Source organism: Myodes glareolus, chromosome 10 (genome assembly GCF_982192425.1).
Source record: "Myodes glareolus chromosome 10, mMyoGla1.1, whole genome shotgun sequence".
NCBI lineage: Eukaryota > Metazoa > Chordata > Mammalia > Rodentia > Cricetidae > Myodes > Myodes glareolus.
The window spans coordinates 1,712,042-1,730,129 of record NC_142035.1 but is presented as its reverse complement, the minus strand read 5'-3'; the positions used below and the strand labels follow the sequence as shown (position 1 = coordinate 1,730,129).

General features: G+C 46.6%; 1 protein-coding gene across 3 annotated transcripts in view; it reads left to right on the top strand.

The window, feature by feature from the left end:
• Osbpl2 (oxysterol binding protein like 2) overlaps positions 1-18,088 on the top strand; it is a 45,944-nt gene that overhangs the window by 26,090 nt on the left and 1,766 nt on the right. For all 3 annotated transcript variants that reach the window (XM_085696901.2, XM_085696902.2, XM_085696903.2), the window contains 8 exons: positions 633-730; positions 4,586-4,768; positions 6,524-6,631; positions 7,224-7,313; positions 9,483-9,606; positions 10,873-11,013; positions 15,563-15,686; positions 16,412-16,502. In XM_085696901.2, the coding sequence (XP_085553027.1) occupies positions 633-730; positions 4,586-4,768; positions 6,524-6,631; positions 7,224-7,313; positions 9,483-9,606; positions 10,873-11,013; positions 15,563-15,686; positions 16,412-16,502 (959 nt within the window). The remainder of the gene's footprint in view (positions 1-632; positions 731-4,585; positions 4,769-6,523; positions 6,632-7,223; positions 7,314-9,482; positions 9,607-10,872; positions 11,014-15,562; positions 15,687-16,411; positions 16,503-18,088) is intronic.

Below are 18,088 nucleotides of genomic sequence, written 5' to 3'. Positions count from 1 at the left end.
TGGGCACTGCATATGACTGTGAGGACAGTCTCAATGCCATAACTGTTTGCTTGACTGACCCCATAGTTGTAGGGACCAAGGTATCCTGCTGGTGAGCTATCTAGAAGAGTTGTATTCTCTCCAGATGTCTGACCAGAACTCCTAGCTGTCAGCCTCACAGAGTTGGCTTCCCTCTGGTATCACACATGCTACTGCCTCATGTGTGCATATGTTTATGTGTGCATATGTTTATGTGGTGTTTATGTGCATGTGCGTGTTCAACTATATGGGAGTATGTGGACCGGAGTGTCAGTGTATGAGACAGACACATGGGTATTGTTTTAACATCTGCAGGGTGTGCAACCTGTGGTGGAGAAAACATGTTGTTCCCTCTTTTTGTGACTTTGAGGAAGTAGTGCATGGCAGTGGTGCTTCCCCAGAAGTTCTGTAATCTTTAAAAAAAAAAATCACTGTGATAAACAACTGAATGAATAAATAAATAAATATGAAAAACCATTTTGAGTCGAAACCTGAGAAGTCAGCAGAGTGGAGGGGACTGGCTGAGTGCCTGTGACTGATACCCCGTGGGAAGCGCACTCATGTGCTGCTGTCTTGGCTGAATCTGTTTTGATCCGTCTTTGAATTGTTTGCAGTCTGTAGCTGCCTTTGCAGTCTCGGCAGTGGCTTCCCAGTGGGAGAGAACCGGCAAACCCTTTAACCCGCTCCTGGGGGAGACGTATGAGCTGATCAGGTAAGGAGTCCATCATGAACGCTGGATGACAGAAGAGCTCAGTTCTCTCCTCAGCATTGAGTCCTCAGATCAGGACAGGTGCTTGGAGTTAGGAGCTACCCAAGTATGTGGAATGTGGTGGGTAAAAAGGTGTCCATACAACGTGGGCTGTGATGTTAATGGTGGACTAGAACCCCGGTACCATAGGGAGGGTTGGCATGGAGTCTTACTGCATGGGACTTAAGGGTGGAGGTCATGTTATGTAGACCACTAGTGGTATATGTATACTACTTGGCCAAGACATGGGGAGCCACAGTTTTCAACAGCAAATGGAACCAGACTAATAAGTAGGACTATGCCATTTGCTGCAGCACTTTGTTGAGAGAGAAATAACCCAAAGAGAGGAGGAACTGCTAAAGTCACTGCTTAGTCCATGCCTGTGTTGCACTGTGTCAGGAATGGTTGGACAGGCCCCAAGAGTTAGCCTCTTAAAGTGTTAGTTAGTCTGTGAATGTTTGCTGATTCTGAGTAGTATCATGCCTCTTGTGGCCCTTAGATCGTGAGGCTTCCAGGGTAGCGGGAACAGGGCAGATGCTGGTAAACACTCTTGCACATGAGCAGTGCATAACCCCTCCATCCTCACCCTTGGATTTAGAAGATCTCTGAGCCTGAATCCTAGTTATATGGATGGTGGTGAGGCTCTAGAGGGCTGGGCTGGACTGGGAGGTTGTTGCTACTTTGTCAAATCTGGGCCTCCTCCGACAGTTATGCAGAAAGTTGTCTTGGAGGTGCTGCTATGGTGACAACACTCCCGACCACATGTCACACAGCCCTGGTGCTTTTTCACTTTAGCCTTGCCTGAGCCCCCAGAGACTAGGCACTGAATGTGTCCAGTTCCTAGTGGACTCTGGGAACTATTGTTCTCTGATGCATATGTGACCAGTAGTGTGCTTGTGCCTCGGGATGCAGAAAACAACAGGGTAGTTTAGTAGGTAGATCTTCTCTGATTGGAGGAAGTTACTGGAAGGTTTTATATGGAGTATTTTCATTGGCTAGCATAATGGTTATTTGTCGTAGGCCATGGGACTGCAGGCAGAAGGGCCAGCACCTGCTACCTGCTCTGGTATCTTTTTTATAGAGAAGAGTTCTGTCACTGCCCTGGAATCACGGTCAGCTGGTAATCTGGGGAATACGCTATATGGAATCTGTTGGTATTTTGGCTATAATAATGTTCTATACAGAACATGGCAACTCTGGAAGCAGAAAACAGACAGATGTAACCTGCCAAAGACAAATGGTATCAACATCTTAATAGATTTTCTTGTGTGTGAGATATTAATGACTTTTGCATTGTATCATGATCATTTTCCGTAGCTGGGCATGTGGCACATGCCTTAATCCTATGACTTGGGAGGCAGAAGCAGACAGATCTGAGTTTGAAGCCAGCCTGGTCTACAAAGTGAGTTCCATGACAGCCAGGGATGTCTCAAAAACAAACAAATAAACAAAGCTGTAGTCATTTTTCTTGATGTTATAGTTTCATTTCATTTATTTTCTTTCTCTCTTTTTTTCTTTTTGGTTTTTACAAGTCAGGGTTTCTCTGTGTAGCCCTGGAACTCACTATGTAGACCAGGCTGGCCTCAAACCTGGAGATCTGGCTCTGCCTCCCAAGTGCTGGAATTAAAGATATGTGCCACCACTGCCTGGCGTGTCACAGTTTTCTTGTTGATTCTAAGATCTATTTTTCTGGTTGCAGTGTTTCTATGTCATAGTTTATTTAATTCATACCATTCTTTGTTATAAAAGTAATGATAATGTTGAGCAGTCAGTGAATTCAGAGGAGAGTCTCTCTGGCACGTGTGTTGGTCCTTGGACTTTCTCTGGTGTGTGATGTGATGATGAGCCTTTTCCATGGTGGGTGGTTGTGGGATCCTGGCACTGCCTTTAGTGTGTGAGTGGTGTCACTGTGACCCTGATGGTCTTCTCATCAGCTCTGGAATCTGCATACTAGCTCCAGCCCCTCCTTCCTCACACTCTGCTAGTAAGGAGCTGTCTAGAGCACTGCCATGATGTGACACGGGCTTGTACTGGCCAAGCCCCTTGCTCTCCGTTTCTTCTGAAAAGGTTGGACTGGTTAGGAGAGTCTGATGTGATAAGGAACAGAAAACTGAGGCCCGTAAAAAAATTTAAAAAGGTAGGGGTTCTGTGGTTAAGAGCACTGGCTGCTCTTCCAGAGGACCAGGTTCAACTCCCAGCACCCACATGGCAACTAAAAACTGTTTCTAACTTCAAGTTCTGATGCCTTCACTCAGACATACATGTAGAAAAGCACCAATGCAAGTAAAAATTAAAAGAAAAAGAAAACTGAGGCCCAGATGAGGGGGAAACTGGCCCCAAACACTATTGTTTTAAAGCATTTTTAAAAATTACTATTTCAAGGCCAGGCAGTGGTGGCACACACCTTTATTCCTCACACTCAAGAGGCAGAGGCAGGCGGATCTCTGTGAATTCAAGGCCAGCCTGGTCTACAGAGTGAGATGTTTCAGGACATCTAGCGCTACACCAAGAAACCCTGTCTTGAAAAACCATAAACAAAACAAGTGTTATTTTACATGTATAAATGTTTGGGCTACATACATGTCTGAGACACCTTATGCGAGCTTGGTACTTGAAGAGGCCAAAGATGGCATCAGATTTCCTGAAACTCAGAGAAACCCTGCCTCAAAAACAAGAGAGAGAGAGAGAAGCTAGAAGGGGAGTGATACTGGGTGATTAGAAACAAGCTTTTTCAGCTAGGGCCACATAGCATGAACCGGTCTAAATAAATGAATAAGAGAAGAGCGGCATCAGCAGCCACCGTGTGGTGAGAGACGAGGAAGAGCCTGAACTGCTGAGCGGGGTGTGAGACAGGAAGCTTAACCCGATTTGGGATTTAATTCAGAGGCTGCCAGGAAAACTCCCTCACACTCAGGTTGGCATGTGTTCCTCTCCAGGCCTGCTTGTTGGTGTCTCCACACTGAACTTCCCTAACACTGAGTGGCCCTGTTCCCCAGCACTGCACAGACCTGGCTGTGTACAGCATCTTTCATCCCTTCAAATCCCTCTTGAACAGCTAAAAATATACTTGCTTTTCTTAGACAAGTATTCATTTTGTAGATTACATACCTTGGCAGGCAACCTTTTAAAATCTAATTTTTCAACTTTCCTTCCTCTGTAATGACTGGGAATTCTGATTCCAGCTAAGTTAGTAATTATGTGGTTTAGCTTTTATAATTCTTAATGACTACAACTGTAGGTGTATTCATAGTTCCGGAACAATTAAAAACTGACATTTTTATTGAATAAGGGAGTCTGCTAAAAATCCTATTTCCTGGCCAGGAATATTTTGGGATCTAAGACATTCCATCATAGAAGTTTTGGGAGCCTGTGCAAATGCTGGACAGGAAGAACACCCCTTCATAAGGCTTTTGATTCAGTTGGGTTGATGGTGTTAGGAGTCCCTGGGAGAATGAAATAGACTTTGGGATTGCTGTTGACCCGCATCCGAGGCCTGCCTGCCTGACAGCTGTAAGGCTCAGGTGTCCGTGGGATAAGCAGCAGGCCAGATGGAGGCTCCCCAGTCGAGCTCATGTGATGGGCAGGTGTGCTCTAGGGTAATGGTATGTGGCCAGATGTGCCACCTGAGAGGTTTTTGTTGGGTATTCTGATGCCTGACACAGCTGGAGGCTCCTAGTCCCAGAGCCTGTATCAGCTGCTAGGGGAGGGCAGAGCATGCCAACTGGCCGATGGAGTTGGCGGGGGAGCTGGCGGCCTTTGTTATTGTTGTCATTAATGTGACTTTTTCTCTTCCCCTCCCATTCTCATTTTTGGACCTAGGGAAGACTTGGGGTTCAGATTTATATCTGAACAGGTCAGTCACCACCCTCCTATTAGTGCATTTTATTCAGAAGGTCTCAACCAAGACTTCATGTTCCACGGTTCCATCTACCCAAAGCTGAAGTTTTGGGGCAAGAGTGTCGAGGCAGAGCCCCGGGGGACCATCACACTGGAGCTTCTCAAGTGAGTGACAAGAGCAAGCAAGAGCAGGTCCTGCTCTGGCTGGGAGGAAGTTACCTCTCCATGTTTCATAGGGCTTCTTTCTGGGGAGATCCCTACCTTTGTGGACTGACAGACAGCCTTTCTGCCAGCAGCATTTTTTCTGCTAGACTTCCGGGTGAGGAGAGTTCCCCTGTCCTCCAATGTGGATCTAAGTCTCACATTCCTCTCACACACTGACTACTCACTTTAACCATCAACTACTGCTGTATGACAACCCCAAACCCAACAACCCAGCATTGCTTAGCATAGCTTCTTACATCTAGGCTACACCTAGACTAACTGGCCCTGGGTCAGCAAGAACTCCATCGTCAGCCATAAACTCCCTCTCCAGTGGCTGTTCTTCCTTAGGCAGAGGACCCTGTAGGGAGAGCAGCTAAGACAGGAGCTACAAAAGCTCCTCAGCCACGTCCACACACCTCTGTTTGCTGATGGTCACACAGGCATGCGTGTTTGTACCTATGCAGTTGAATGCCTGGAGGTGAGGACCACTGGGGGGGTCCCTCTTAGAGGCTGTCCAGCCCAGCTCCCATCAGAGATACTCAGCCAGTAGCAAGTCTCCAGCATATGCTAGAGTTTGAAACCCACTGCAGCCCCCACAGCCCAGGGGTTCAGTTGCTGCAGTGGTCATCTATTAGGAACCTGCTATAAGGGAGCATCAGTGTAATATTTGCTGGATACTGCTATCTGCCAGTTTTAAGAACCTAGAGGTGGCTGGATGGTAGTGGTGCACACCTTTAATCTCAGCACTCGGGAGGCAGAGGCAGGCAGATTTCTCTGAGTTTGAGGCCAGCCTGGTCTACAGAGTGAGTTCCAGGACAGGCACCAAAGCTACACAGAGAAACCCTGTCTTGGAAAAAAAAAAAAAAAAAAGAGGGCCGGGGCAAACTGGGTCTAGTTGAGCACACCTTCAATTCAGCACATGGGAGGCCAAGGCAGGTGGGTCTCTCTGAATTTAAGGCCAAGTCTGGTCTACATAGTGAGCTCTAAGACAATCAGGGCTGCAAAGTGAGACCCTATCTTAAAAGTTCAACAACCAACAAAACTCTGTCTCTGTACATCTATCTCTCAGGAACACAAAGGCAGGCTCATGAGGGAGCTACCTGTGGTGAACGCCCAGCTGCTGGGCCTGTCTCATGGTAGTCTGCTTGAGAGTTGAGGTGGGCAGAACTGATGAACTGCAAATGCTTTTTAAAAACGTGTTTGGGTTCTACCTGGGCCATTTGAGAGAGTCCAGATATATGTCCTCTACCACCCTGTGTCAAGATGCTTTTGTACTAGTCATGACTTCTTGATGGAGCCTCCCATAGGCACCACTGTGTTTCATGCTGCGAGGTTTGCCCTTGAGGTCATTTCAGAGGAGGGGGAGTTGGGTGTTAACCGCAGAAACCCTCTCCTGCATGCGGGCTGGGGCTAGGAGCGCAGTTCTTACAAGCCTTTCCTCTTGGCAGCTGCACAGGAAAGCTGTCTCTTTTGTTTTAGTGTTCTTTTATTGCTTATTAACTTGTCTTGACATTTAAGTAGAAAGCTTTGTTGATGCTACAAAGGAAAGGAGAAATAAATTCCAGTTGCATGCTAACTAAATAGCCAGCACTGGGAAGACTTCAAAGCATTGTTTTGCTCCCAGACAGTTGTGGTCTGGTTTTGCCTGGTCATGGCCTTCTGGGTCACCCAAGTCCTGGACTTCACTGCCCTGTCTTGTTCTTGGTGCTTTCACAGACATAATGAAGCCTACACGTGGACCAACCCCACCTGCTGTGTGCACAATGTCATCCTTGGGCAGCTATGGATTGAACAGTATGGGGTAGTGGAGATCCTAAATCACAGGTGAGAAGCCATGATGAACTTCCCAACCTAAAGGGAGCTGTCTCTGTCTGCACTCTTCTCTCGGGACATCTAGCCCTTTATTGCTGTCCCTCAACTTCCCTCCTGTAGTGGGACCCCAAGTCATGGTGTCTGGCTAGATTTAGTTCTGTCCAGCATTGAAATAATCAAGAATGCCCTGTGTTGATTGGTTGATTTTTTTTTTATTACCATTGTTAATTTGTTTGAAACTGTAAAGTGCACCTAAGTATTGTCAGTGCTAGGTGAAAATGTAGTAACTGTGCCCAAACATTATCAAGGGCCTAGACTTACAGCTGGAAGCTCTGACTCATTGGCTTGGCCTGCTAACACCTTAGTGAGAGATAATTTATAAATCATAGAATTCACCTATGTCCTAAACGGACACTGAAGTGATATTTTAGTAAATTACCCTAGTTGTGCAGACAGTCACCCCAGGTCAGTCACAGAGCCTTTCAAGGAGCAAATTAACCATCACTGATGGCCTCCTTTCCTAGGTGGCCAAGTCCTTTTTCTCTTCCCCTGTAGCTCGGTTGGTTCTCTAGGTATTTTACATAAACTATGTTTGTTCCCACAGAACTGGAGATAAGTGTATCCTTCACTTCAAGCCATGTGGACTATTTGGAAAGGAACTTCACAGAGTAGAAGGGTACATTCAAGACAAAAAGTAGGTCCACTCATTGATGTCCAGTGGGTGTGGGTCTGCAGCAGCCAGTGCTGCACCGTGTGGTTGTGCGATGATGTCTTCTCATGGTGGAAGCAACATTACCTTTTTTTTCTTTTCTTTTTTTTAAAGGGTAAGTTTTGAGTGTAGTCTCTGGTGATAGCAGAGTGAAGCTTGTCCCCTTTGGAGAGAGAAGCTAGGTCAGCCTAATAGAATAGACATTTTTGCCAGGTGGTATTGACTCATGCCTTTAATCCCAGCAATCAGGAGGCAGTGACAAGTAGATTTCTGAGTTCAAGGCCAACCTGGTCTACAGAGTGAGTTCCACGATGGCCAGGACTACATAAAGAAACCCTGTCTTGAAAAAAAAAGAAAAAGAAATACATTTTTACTCAGGGATAATGTGGCTTTTTTCCCCACTTGTTTTGGTTTTTTGAGGCGGTCTTCCTGCACAGCTAAGGCTAGTACCGGTTTTAGAATCCTGCATCCACCTCCCAAATGCTGGATTACAGCCTGTATCACCTGGCTACAGTTTTACAAACAGAACTGAGATTTTTAACACTTGACCCTGTGGGAAGCCGCTCTTTATTTCTCAGCAGAGCATATGGGTGTCCACTGCTCATGGCCTGCATTTTCCACTCTGCAAATCCGGGCCTTGTGGAGAGTTGTTTTGTTTTGTTTTTTGTTTTTCGAGACAGGGTTTCTCTGTAGCTTTGGAGCCTGTCCTGGAACTCGCTCTGTAGACCAGGCTGGCCTCGAACTCACAGAGATCAGTCTGTCTCTGCCTCCCGAGTGCTGGGATTAAAGGCTTGCGCCACCACCACCCAGCCTCCTGATGGAGATTTTTGTGTAGAAAAATGACCAGTAGGGTTTTGACACATTTTTCCAGATTTTTCTCTCTTTGGTAAAATTATGTTCTGGGTCTCAAAATTTTATTTATCACCAACCCTCCTTCAGTAATAAAATTCCAAGAGAGTCAGTTCTTTTGTTCTCTCTGCCTGTCTCTAGAGAACCAGGAACTCATCTGTTCAAACCTGTATATTAATGTCAGACTTTAGATTAATGAGACAAATAAGGACCTCACGTGTGCTATAAAGGACATAGGCCTTGTTGTGATCATAATGGTGACCAAGGCATCTTTTGAGACTGGCCTGCCCAAGGTCTGAAACAGGCGGATGATTTCAAGCCAATGGGAGAGTCGTTATTTGACCTATTGGTTTTGCTCCTGGACCCAAGCATGCTTTTCCTTTCCTTTCCTTTCCTGTTCTTGTTCTTGTTTGTGTGGTGTATGTGCATGTACATGTTTGTGCATATGTGTTGTGTATATGAACATACATATGGAAGCCAGAGGTCAATATTCGGTATCTTCCTCTGTTATTCTGTCTTTTATTTTTAAGACTGGGTCTCAGTGAACCTGGAGATCACTGATTTGGCTTGACTACCCAGTGAGCTGGCTCTGTATCTGCCCCAGTACAGGAGTAATGCCCAACTTCATATGGGTGGGTTCTAGGGATCTGAATGTGGGTCCTCGTGCTTATGCAACCAGTTCTCACTGGACCTCCCCAGCAGCCTGCACACACAGGTGTCCTCCTGCCGGGCAGCACTTCCCAAGGAGCATGTGACCACCATGTGCTCTGCCCAGGCAGGAAAAAGGAGAAAGAAACCCTATCCTGAAGGGGCTCTGATCTTGTTGATGTGGGGCAGCACCTCTGGCTGCACTGTGCAGCTTTCCGGGGCTGTGGTTAGACGAAGGCAGGGACAGCCACAGAGAAAGCAAATGCCATCAAATGACTATGGGAGGCATTATGGGTAGATTTGATAGAAAAAGATTTGATGAACTCACAGTTCATCAAAACGCAGTGGTAGAGCACTTACCCCAGCGAAGCGTGGGCACATACAACTCTCCGTTTAGGAAAATAGGTTTGTGCTTTTTTTTTCCCCTCCTTGTTTTCTAAGGCCCTGGGGACTGTTTAGGCTTTTGTGCCTTCATTTCCTCTTTGGCATCAGGGATAGGGAGATTTTGTCTCTAACAGCATGAACCAGGTTCTGAAATACAAAGTTTCTTCTTTGTATCCCAGAATGTCCAGGACTTGGCAGAAGGAGAGCAACAGGTAGGCATTAAGTTCCTGCTTTGTAGATGACTGTTAACTGTTTCGCCCTCTTCCACTGCAGCAGGAAGAAGCTCTTCATCATTTACGGCAAGTGGACAGAATGCTTGTGGGGCATCGATCCTGTTTCATATGAGTCCTATAAGAAGCATGAAAGGAGAAGTGAACACCCCAGGAAGGCCAAGATGGTGAGTGCCTGCTCCAGCTTACCCTGGTCAGGCTGGGGCCTGAGGTGGGTAAGCCCTCCAGAAGTCTGGGTCCAGGTATGGGGGCAGAGGTGGGATTGACTTTATTTCAGTTATGTTGTAGCTGTTTTTATAAGTGGGAAGCTTCCAAGGGAATGCAAACCCTTTCACATAGTCCTTTGTAGTAAACCTCTCTTGTTTTGCCTGAGTTAACTGAGACCTATTTAAGAACTCAAGTGCATTTCATTTTTGTTTTTTCAGTTCTGAGTTCTCAGTAATATATTCAACAGTCAGGAAGTACTTGCAAAGACTTATCCTCTAAGAATTCTGGAATGCTGGTGACTATGAGTTATTCTTAAGCAAAATTAAAATTAAAAGTCACAGTTCAAGCCAGGTATTGTGGCATGCATCTCTAATCCCAGCACTCGGGAGGCAGAGGCAGGCAGGTATCTTGTTGAGTTTGAGGCCAGCCTGGTCCGCAGAGTGAGTTCCAGGACAGACAGGGTACACACAAAGAAACCCTCATTTGGGTTGTAGGGGAGGGAAAAGTTCACCTGACGTGGTAGGTGGCAAACATAGGAGGATTCCTGTGAGTCGCAGGGCATGCTGATCTACACGGCGAGCTCCAGGCTGTTCGGGCAGGGACTACTGAGATTGTGTCTAAAAGAAAGAAACGGGAAGAAAAAAATTCCACTTAGAGTGCTGAGTCTGCTGAGTGGTGTTGGTGTCATTTTTGCCAATTTTACTGCTCCCTTGGATCATCTAGCAGTGGGTGCTCACCCTCAGCTGTCTGAGGACCCCAAACTTCCATCCTGTGTCCCTGGTGTTCTCAACAGCTGTGACCCATAGCTGACTGTGTCTGTTAACATGGGATGGACTGAGGGCTTGCCCAGGAGAATTGCTTTCGGTTGGGCAGCAGATGGCATCATGAGGCCCTCGTCTCAGATGATGTGTTGTGTGTCCAGAAGGAAGGCAAGAACATGGCCAAGCATGTCTCTGGGAAGGCAGTGTGTATATCTGCTTCTGTTTCAGCCTGTTTCCCTTCTCTGTGAGAGAGTAGAAATCCAGCCTGGCACAGCTCTGCAGAAAGCAAAAGCTTGTGGAGGCAGGAGCCTGAGACCTGATGACATTACCAACAGGAGAGAGTTTAATTATTTCTCCTCAGTGAGATAAAGCTTTGGCTTTGCACAGGGGCCTGGGAACAAGTCTTCCTGTGCTCTGAGGACAGGTCTCCTGGCTGGTGTCACAGTGAGGTGTTCTGTGTTTCAGGATGATGGCCCTGAGAAAGCTAACAGTGATATGCCTGGTGATATGACGGACAATGTTCCTGTGACTCAGGAGACCGTGCAAGTCATCCCTGGCAGTAAGCTACTCTGGAGGATCAACAGCCGGCCCCCCAACTCAGCTCAGGTCTGTGTCTTACACCTTAGCACTCCTCTCTGAGACCAGGTCTGTCGGCTGCAGATCAGTCAGTCCTGTTGATATTATCCCACAACTTTTCTACCTTATTCTTGGATGTAGCCAATCAGCTGTTTCTTAACAAAGAGGGAGGCTCCATCACATCCCCACAGTCCTGAGGACCCTTTTTCCCTGGAGCTGCATGTGACTCTGATGTCATGGTCCAGCCTGAGAGTGACTTCTTCCTGCCGTAGTGCCCATGTAGGACTTGGGAAAAGTGTATGGAAATCTACCTGGCATCAATATCTTGATTCAGAGCTCATTGTTGAGTCTGTATACCTGCGGCATTGGTGTTCCCCATTCTCTATACCGTCAGCTCTTCCTGACCACATTTCAATTGATTGGAGAGATGGCTTAGCCATTGAGCATGATTGCTGCTTTTCCAGGAGACCTGAGTTCAGTTCTCAGCACCCATATCAAGCAGTTCACAACTACCTGTAACTCCAGCTCTGGGGGTGGGGGGTCTCTGGGTACACTTGCACACACCCTTACGTAGATGTACACATACATACATGTAAGTAAAAAATAAAAAAACAGCCTGATGTGGCAGTGCATACCTTTTAATCCTAGCACTGGGAAGGCAGAGGCAGGTGGATCCTCTAGTAGTCTGAGGCCAGCCTGGTCTACAGAGTGAATGAGTTCCAGGACAGCCAGGGCTACATAGTGACACCTATCTCAAAACCAAAATAGGCTGGGCGGTGGTGCATGCCTTTAATCCCAGCACTTGGGAGGCAGAGGCAGGTGGATCTCTGTGAATTTGAGGCCAGTCTGGTCTACAAGAGCTAGTTCCAGGACAGAAAAACCTTGTCTTGAAAAACAAAACAAAAGGGGCTGGAGAGATGGCTCAGTGGTTAAGAGCACTGACTGCTCTTCCATTGGACCTGGGTTCGATTCCCAGCACCCACATGGCAGCTCACAACTGTCTGAAGATTCAGTTGCAGGGGATCTGACACCTTCACACCAATGTACATAAAATAAAAAAGTTAAATAAACCATAAAAAATATTTTAAAAAACAAAACAAAACAAAAAAGGGGGGAGCTCCAGGGTTCGTGATGTAGCTTAGTAATGGAGTGCCTGGCATATACAAATGAGGCCCTAAATTGTAGTAAGCTTTCTCGTCAGACTTTATGTGGACTGCCAGCCTGCAAATGACACAGAGACTTGTTATGATGAAAGCTTGGCCTTAGCTTAGACTTGTTCCAAACCAGCTTTTGTAACTTAGATTAAGCCATTTCTATTAATGTATGTTCTGCCACGTGGCTTTTACCTCTCTCCCACTCTGTCCATCCTACTTGCTCTACATCTCGCTGGTGCCTCTCTCATGCACCTAGATTCGTCCCAGGTTCTTCTCTCTCCCAGAAGTCCTGCATAACTTCTTCCTGCCTAGATACTGGCTATTCAGCTCTTTATTTTCATGGCCTGGACCTGGCTCTCTGAGTGCCTGCAGCCTCCTCTGACCCCATGATTCAAATCTTGTTTTGTTTTGCTTTTTTTCAATTTATTTATTTTATGTGCATTGGTGTTTTGCCTGCATGTATGTCTGTGTGAGGGTGTCAGATCTTGGAGTTACAGACAGTTGTTAGAACCAAATCTTAACCTGCATGCCAGCCACCCTGTGGATCTGCTAAGTACATGGTGTTGGCGGCTGGCTCTGCCCACCCTCAGGTTGATGAGAGCCCAGCCTCATGCCCGCGAGCCCCAGCCTGGACCCACATTTACCTGCCCCAGTTCTGGGAAGTTTTTGAGTCTGCACAGCAGGTGTTTCTATTAGTCTTCTGCCAGTCAGGTCTCCAGGTGCTCTGTGCTTGGATGTGCATGCTCGACGCCAAATGTAGTCAGGTCTCCAGGTACTCTGTGCTTGGATGTGCATGCTCGACACCAAATGTAGTCAGGTCTCCAGGTACTCTGTGCTTGGATGTGCATGCTCGACACCAAATGTAGTCAGGTCTCCAGGTACTCTGTGCTTGGATGTGCATGCTCGACGCCAAATGTAGTCAGGTCTCCAGGTACTCTGTGCTTGGATGTGCATGCTCGACGCCAAATGTAGTCAGGTCTCCAGGTACTCTGTGCTTGGATGTGCATGCTCGACGCCAAATGTAGTCAGGTCTCCAGGTACTCTGTGCTTGGATGTGCATGCTCGACACCAAATGTAGTCAGGTCTCCAGGTACTCTGTGCTTGAATGTACATGCTCGACGCCAAATGTAGTCAGGTATCCAGGTACTCTGTGCTTGGATGTGCATGCTCGACGCCAAATGTAGTCAGGTCTCCAGGTACTCTGTGCTTGGATGTACATGCTCGACGCCAAATGTAGTCAGGTATCCAGGTACTCTGTGCTTGGATGTGCATGCTCGACGCCAAATGTAGTCAGGTCTCCAGGTACTCTGTGCTTGGATGTGCATGCTCGACGCCAAATGTAGTCAGGTGTCCAGGTACTCTGTGCTTGAATATACATGCTTGACGCCAAATGTAGTCAGGTATCCAGGTACTCTGTGCTTGAATATACATGCTCGACGCCAAATGTAGTCAGGTATCCAGGTACTCTGTGCTTGGATGTACATGCTCGATGCCAAATGTAGTAAGCCTTTTCATTGGACTTTCTTTGGACCACCAGCCCGCAAATAATGATAGATACTTATTAATTATGAAGGGTTGGCCTTTAGTTTAGGTTCCCAACCAGCTCTTATAATTCAGATCAAGCTGTTTCTAGTAATATATGGTCTGCCACGTGTCTTTTACCTCTCTCCTGGTCTGTACATCCTACTTGCTCCGCATCTAGCTGACCTTTCTTTCATGCCTAGATCCTTCTCAGGTTCATTTTCCTTGGAAGTCCCACCTAACCTCTTCCTGCCTAGCTATTGGCCAATCAGCTCTTTATGAAACCAGACAGAAGGCACCTTGGCATAAACATCTTCACAGTGTACAAAAAGATTATCCCACAACAGCCCTAAATTCTGTCCCTAGCAATATGCCAAAAAGATTTTTTGGGCCAATGACATGGCTCAGGTAAGGGTGCTTGATCCCATACCTGACAACTTAAGTTTGATCCTTGGTACACATGGTACAAGGAGGAAATTAATTTTTACGGTTAATCTGATCTACACACATGCACCCACACATACATAGAATAAATGAATATAAAAAAGTGTCCCATTTATGTGTGAATATATTGCCTAACTGTATTTATTTAACTGCTTTTATTGCTGTGATTAAACACTGACAAAAACTAATGTGAGGAGGAAAGGCTCACAACAAACAGTCCTTTCTTGGGGGACTGCAGGAACTGAAGGAGAGTCTGCTGCTCACCGTTTATGTTCACTGCTTTTCTTACGCCTTCCAGGGTGGGTCACAATCAGTCATTAATCAGGAAAACGCCCCACGGGCTTGTCTACAGGCCATACCAAGGGGGCTTTTCCCAGATGATGCTGGCTTGTGTCAGAGTTGCCAAAATAAACAACAGCATCAACCCCTGCACGGCATTCTCACCTTTACCATCAAGAGCATGTACTAGGGGCTGGAGAGATGGCTCAGAGGTGAAGAGCACTGATTGCTCTTCCGGAGGTCCTGAGTTCAATTCCCAGCAACCACGTGGTCGCTCACAACCATCTGTAATGAGATCTGGTGCCCTCTTCTGGCCTGCGGGCATACATGAAGGCTGAACACTGTGTACATAATAAATAAATAAATCTTAAAAAAAAAAAAGCATGAACTAATGGAACGGTATTCTTTTAGTGTATTTTTGGAAGAATAAAGCCCATGTGTTGGTGAGGAAATTTTATTTTAAGATGAACTCTTGTTCCTTTTTGGTTCACTGTTCTGGTTTAGTCCTTCAGGCCTACCAGGGGTTTGGTGGATTTGAGGTAGCAGAAACAGGGTCCTGATCCTGGAATGGCAGAGTGTACCCTTCTGGGAGCTACCACCTCCAAGTGTATTGAGCCAGCTGATTGCAGAGCAGGAAGGCTGTGGTAATGGAGCCGGGTTCTAAAGAGAGTCAGGTGTGAGCTGTAGCCACCTGAGGATCATGTTGGGGAGCCGGGACACATTTCTTATAGACCCCAGGTGCTAGGGAAGTCAAGCTTCAGGGACCCTGGAAATACCTGCTGTGTTTTTGAGTGGCGTAAGGGTGACCAGAGAAAATTTAACATTCCCTCTGGCCCTTGAGCCACATGCTCATAGACGATGGCAATAAAGAGAAGAGAAGACCAGTAGGAAGAGCTGAGGAGTCAAGGTCTGGGAAGGCTATAAAGCAATCAGTCCAGGGGTGCCGTGTGCATAGCAAAGGGTAGCCCTGTTTTAGGTGTGCTAAGCTACAATCTGACTAAACAGATGGATACCTCTGAAGTCAGGATAAACACCTTGGCCATTTAAATAGGACACGGATGTCTTTCTATTGAGCAGGTGACACATGACTGTCACTGGTTTGGGGTGTCCATGGATCAGGCCAGGACAGATGCATTATTTTCATGCAGCCACAGCAACAGTGCTTCTGGTTTCTCCTGCAGATGTATAACTTCACCAGTTTCACTGTGAGTCTCAATGAATTGGAGTCAGGCATGGAGAAGACCCTGCCACCCACAGACTGCCGCCTCCGCCCTGACATCCGTGGCATGGAGAATGGCAACATGGGTAACTGCTGGTCCCTCCCCAGAGGGCTCATGTGGGTGAGCTTAGGCTTTGTCTGTGAGAAGGATGCTCAGACCCTTCATCCAGACTAACAGTGTTGCCCTCCCAGGACAGTCTTTTACAGACCAGTGAAAGGTGGTGAACACACATCTGTTATATCCTAGTACTTGGGAGGCTGAGGCAAGAGGATTAATATAAGCCCCAGGCCAGACCGAGTGACCCAGTGAAAACCTTGTCTCAAAACAATAACAACAGAAAAGAAGATGAATGAAAAAAATGAATAAATACAAATCCTAAGACATTATTATTTATTTAATTCAGTGGGTTAAAGTTGTATTTTAAAAGCTGGGTGCATGGGCTGGAGAGATGGCTCAGAGGTTGAGAGCACTGCCTTTTACTTCCAGAGGTTCTTAGTTCAATTCCCAGCATCCACATTGTGGCTTACAAACCATCTATAATGGCCTGCAGGCATACATGCAGATAGAACACTGTATACATATAAATAAATAATTCCTATATATAAAAAAATCTGGTTGCAGCTCAGAGGTAGAGTGCATTTGAGGACTGGCTTCATGCTCTTCGGTGCTCTTAACCTCTAAGCCATCTCTCCAGCCCCGGCTTCGCACCCTTTCTAATCAAGGTGGGGCTGGTCCTCTAGGGGTCAAGATGGGTTCTGACATCTGACATAACTGGAAGCTTTAAGTGCTTGCTCACTTGTTTGGACCTAGATCTGGCCAGCCAGGAGAAGGAGCGGCTGGAGGAAAAGCAGAGAGAGGCCCGAAAAGAACGTGCCAAAGAGGAGGCAGAGTGGCGGACCAGGTGAGTTTGCACAGTGAGGCCTCACACACCTGAGCAGTGGGGAGGCCACACCCACATCATAGACAGCACCGTTTTACTCCTTCTTTTCCTGCCTCGCCATTGTGGCTAAGTAGTCGCAATCTGTGGGTCCATAAAGATAGTTATCCCACCATTGCTCCCAAAGTGCTGGCTGAACCATGCAGTAAAGGCCAGAGTCCCTGGTTAGCATATGTCTTGCTTAAAACTCTATTTATTGGGAGTTGGCTGTTACAGGAGACAGGTCACCTCACTCCCAGGCTTTGCTGCCCTGCTTCATAGCATATTTGGCCCAAAATGGTTTTCTCAGAGATGGCCAGTTTGCAGACAGAATAGTGTGGACCCAGATGTTCACTTCCACGAGTGGTGAGAGTTTTGATGTTGTCCCCACATTTACACTTTGTGATAAGGTACCGCACAACTACACAGATCATCTACCCTACCCAGATGCAGTAGGGTACCAGGCTGCTGTGGCATCAGGAAAACCTCTGTTGTGGGTATGAAGATGCAGCCTTGAGGTGGGCCCTCTGCCAGTATGAGGGGCTGCAGAGGGTGTGTTATGACTCATGGGACTCCACCAGCTGCCAGGAGCTTCAGCCCTACTTCTGATTTCTTTCCTTCAGTAGTCAAAGTACTATAATAATTAGCATAAGCAAGATATGTACCTGTGTAAATGCACATAAACATTGTTAGTCTTTTGTAAAAATCTTTGGATGTTTAAACAGTTCCGTTCTTATCAGACTGGTTGTTTTCATCATTGCTTTTTATTTTTAAGATGAGTTTCACTGTGGTCCATTCTTGAACTCAAGCAGCTCCCAATTTCAGGCTCCAGAGTAGCTATGGACCTGGGTAGTTGAGAGAACAGGTGTGTGCGCTGTGCCTGCTGGGCTCCATTCCCTGTGGTGTTCATTTCTAGGTCATATTAACAGCCATCTCCCTAGTGACATGGAGCTGGGTTGGGTTTTTGTTGTTTTTTCAAGACAGGGTTTCTCTGTAACTTTGGAGCCTGTCCTGGAACTCACTCTGTAGACCAGGCTGGCCTCGAACTCACAGAGATCTGCCTGCTTCTGCCTCCTGAGTGCTGGGATTAAAGGTGTGTGTTACCACTGCCCAGCGGGGCTGGGGTTTTAAAAACCAGTTTTTCTTGTGTCTTTTCCTCCATAGCTTCTCTGTTGTGATGAAGATGAAACCTAGAGCTTTATGTGTTTGCCAGACACTCCACCATTGTGCCACTGTGAGCCAAATACTGATTTAATACCGTGCTTTTAATGTCACGGTTTTGGAATTTGTCTTTGTTCTAGAGGAAAACTGTTGAAAGTAATCTTCCTTCACTGGCCTTTTAAAGTATTAAAGATGTAGCTCAGGTGCAGTGACTTACATCTCTAACCCTGACATTATGGAAGCTGAGGCAGGGGGATCGTGGGTTTGAGGCCAGCCTGAGTTCCAGGCAAGCCTGAGCTACATAATAAGACACTGTCTCAAGAAATAAGTAATTAAAAATAGATAATCCAAGCCAGGCGATTGTGGTACTCTCTTTTAATCCCAGTACTCAGGAGGCAGAGACAGGTGGA